The following is a 2194-nucleotide window of genomic DNA, read 5'->3' on the forward strand; positions in this document are numbered from 1 at the left end:
AACAATTTGAATAGTGCTTAGCTTAATTGGGGCTCTATGTTTTTGGTGTCTACCATCAAACTGATGGTATAAGTATTCATTTCGATTTGGGAGCTGCCAATCTAGTGTGGCTGTTTAAATGTGATATCTAAAGCAGCAGGTTCATCAGTCAGCCTCTGCCGTCTTCTTGTAATTTGGAACCCAAGTTAATGGGATTCTTTGCCATCCCACTGGCCAAGATAGAAACAAAACCCATCAAGACAGATGAGGAAACAACAGGCCACCTGTAACCCCCACACGCGCACGCGCGCGCGCGCGCGCGCGGGGGGGGGGGTGCAGTGCAGCAGCAGCCACAACCCTAGAGTTTTTCAAAACTAAATCTATGTTTATCGCTCACTTCTGTAAGGCCCTCAGGATGAACTAACCCCTTTCCTTCCCTTTGTCCCTTTCTAGGCCAAAATCCGGAGAAGAACTCCTGGACAAGTCCGTTTCCGACACGTCTAAATTAAAGGGCGGATCTAACAAAATAAAATATGACATAGCTGGGGCGGGAGGCTGGGAGTAGAGGACTAAGGTCTTCAGCAAGGCGCACAGATGACTAGAGACCTCACCAGACCTGAGCAGAGAGGACGGGGTGTCTGCCAATTGGAAAAGGTTTCGCGGAGTTCAGGGAACAACACCCAATTTGTCTCTCTAATCCTTTGACATTCTCCCATCTTCCTCTATAAATGGGGTCATACCTTAGGCCTGTGGAAGGAAACCACTCTCCTGGAATGTTGAGCACAGAATCAACCGCCCTGCCGGTGGCCCCGATGCAGCTCCTGGAGCCAGAGCAGCATCCATCCCACCCCCACCTTCCCACCTGGCCGGTCCCTGAGGCGCCCAGTTTTCCTGAACTTCGGTGCCCAGCAACTCACAATTAAAGGCAAGGAACACATAGTGAAGAGCACCGTCATGAGAGCCAGCAGCACGAGGTGGTCCAGCTCCTCCAGGGGATGTAGGGACTCGTGCCCGTGACCGGAGCCTGGCTGGGCGCGGTCCCTGGGGCAGCAGCGTGAGTGGCGGCGCCTCAGGCGCCGGTGCATGGCGTAGAGGTTGTGCATGGCGCCCAGGTTGCACAGCACGGTAGCGAGGACCAGCAGCGCCATGAGGCTGGAGTAGAGCACAGAGAAGCCGAGAACCGACAGCGAGCGCTTCTCATGGACCATCTGGATGAAGCACCAGGTGCCTGGGCAGTACTGCACGAACTTCCCAAAGCCGGCGAAGGGGAGCGAGCAGAAAGCCAAGCAGAAGGCTCCCACGACCGGCGCCACCAGCACTCCCCGGCGCAGGGTGATGTGCCGTTGGTAGAAGAAGGGGTGTCCCAGAGACAGCCAGCACTCCAGCGCCATAGCTAGCAGCTGTAACGTCGAGGCTAGCCCAAAGAAGGACATGATGAAGGCGAAGGCTTGACATAGCCCATTGCCTGCGGCAGGCAGCAGTTCCTTCAGGCTCTGATTTTGTGCGTAGGCAGCCAGGACCACCGGGCTGACCAGACACTTGCCTAGCAAGTCAGTAATCGTCAAGCCACACACTAGCACGTAGAAGACCGAGGGTGGCGGGCGCAGCGGCCGCTGCCGGCAGGACCCCAGGCCCGAGCGCGCCAGCAGCACCAACGCCAGCAGGTTGCCCAGTAGCCCGGCGCTGAAGAGCACGCCACCCATTGTCGCCGAGGAGCCCTTTTCCACCCAGGAGGATGCATGGCAGCGATAGGACGCGTTCATGGCCCTTGCCACGTCCTGCTGGAGGGGAGGCTGCAGCCGGGCCAGGTACGGAAGAGCCCCGGGCCGCTCCCGGCGCCGCTGGGGCACAGAGACGGTACAACAGAGAAAGATCAGCGGGCAGCGGCTGGGTGTTGTTCACAGCCAGTCCTCCTATCTAAGCTCCCGGGACACACCCTCGAGGAGGGCGGGATGCTGCCGCTGTGAGTATCCCAGCTGTAAGTAGCTCTGCTGAACAACACCCAGCCCTCCTGTCTCTAAGCTCCCGGAACACACCCCTCGAGGAGGGCGGGACGCTGCCACTGTGAGTATCCCAGCCATAAGCAGCTCTGCTAAGAGCTCTGTCCTAATGCACAAGGGTCCAGAGGAGAGACAGACCTTGCACCCAGAGTCGGGAGGAGAGGGGAGAGTCCCCAGACTGTGAGCACCCGAGGTCAGTCCTTCAGAGGAGGCAA

At 58.1% G+C, this 2194-nt stretch overlaps 1 protein-coding gene across 1 annotated transcript; it reads right to left on the minus strand.

The window, feature by feature from the left end:
• Window positions 1-767: 767 nt before the first annotated feature.
• Ptgdr (prostaglandin D2 receptor) lies at window positions 768-1742 on the minus strand. The gene has a single exon (XM_059273108.1). The coding sequence runs from the start codon at window positions 1740-1742 to the stop codon at window positions 768-770; it is 975 nt and encodes a 324-aa protein (XP_059129091.1).
• Window positions 1743-2194: the final 452 nt, after the last annotated feature.

This window comes from Peromyscus eremicus, chromosome 9 (assembly GCF_949786415.1).
Source record: "Peromyscus eremicus chromosome 9, PerEre_H2_v1, whole genome shotgun sequence".
Classification (NCBI taxonomy): domain Eukaryota; kingdom Metazoa; phylum Chordata; class Mammalia; order Rodentia; family Cricetidae; genus Peromyscus; species Peromyscus eremicus.

Coding starts and splice junctions, on each gene's coding strand:
- Ptgdr (XM_059273108.1), bottom strand. CDS start 1,742: ATGAACGCGTCCTATCGCTGCCATGCATCCTCCTGGGTGGAAAAGGGC.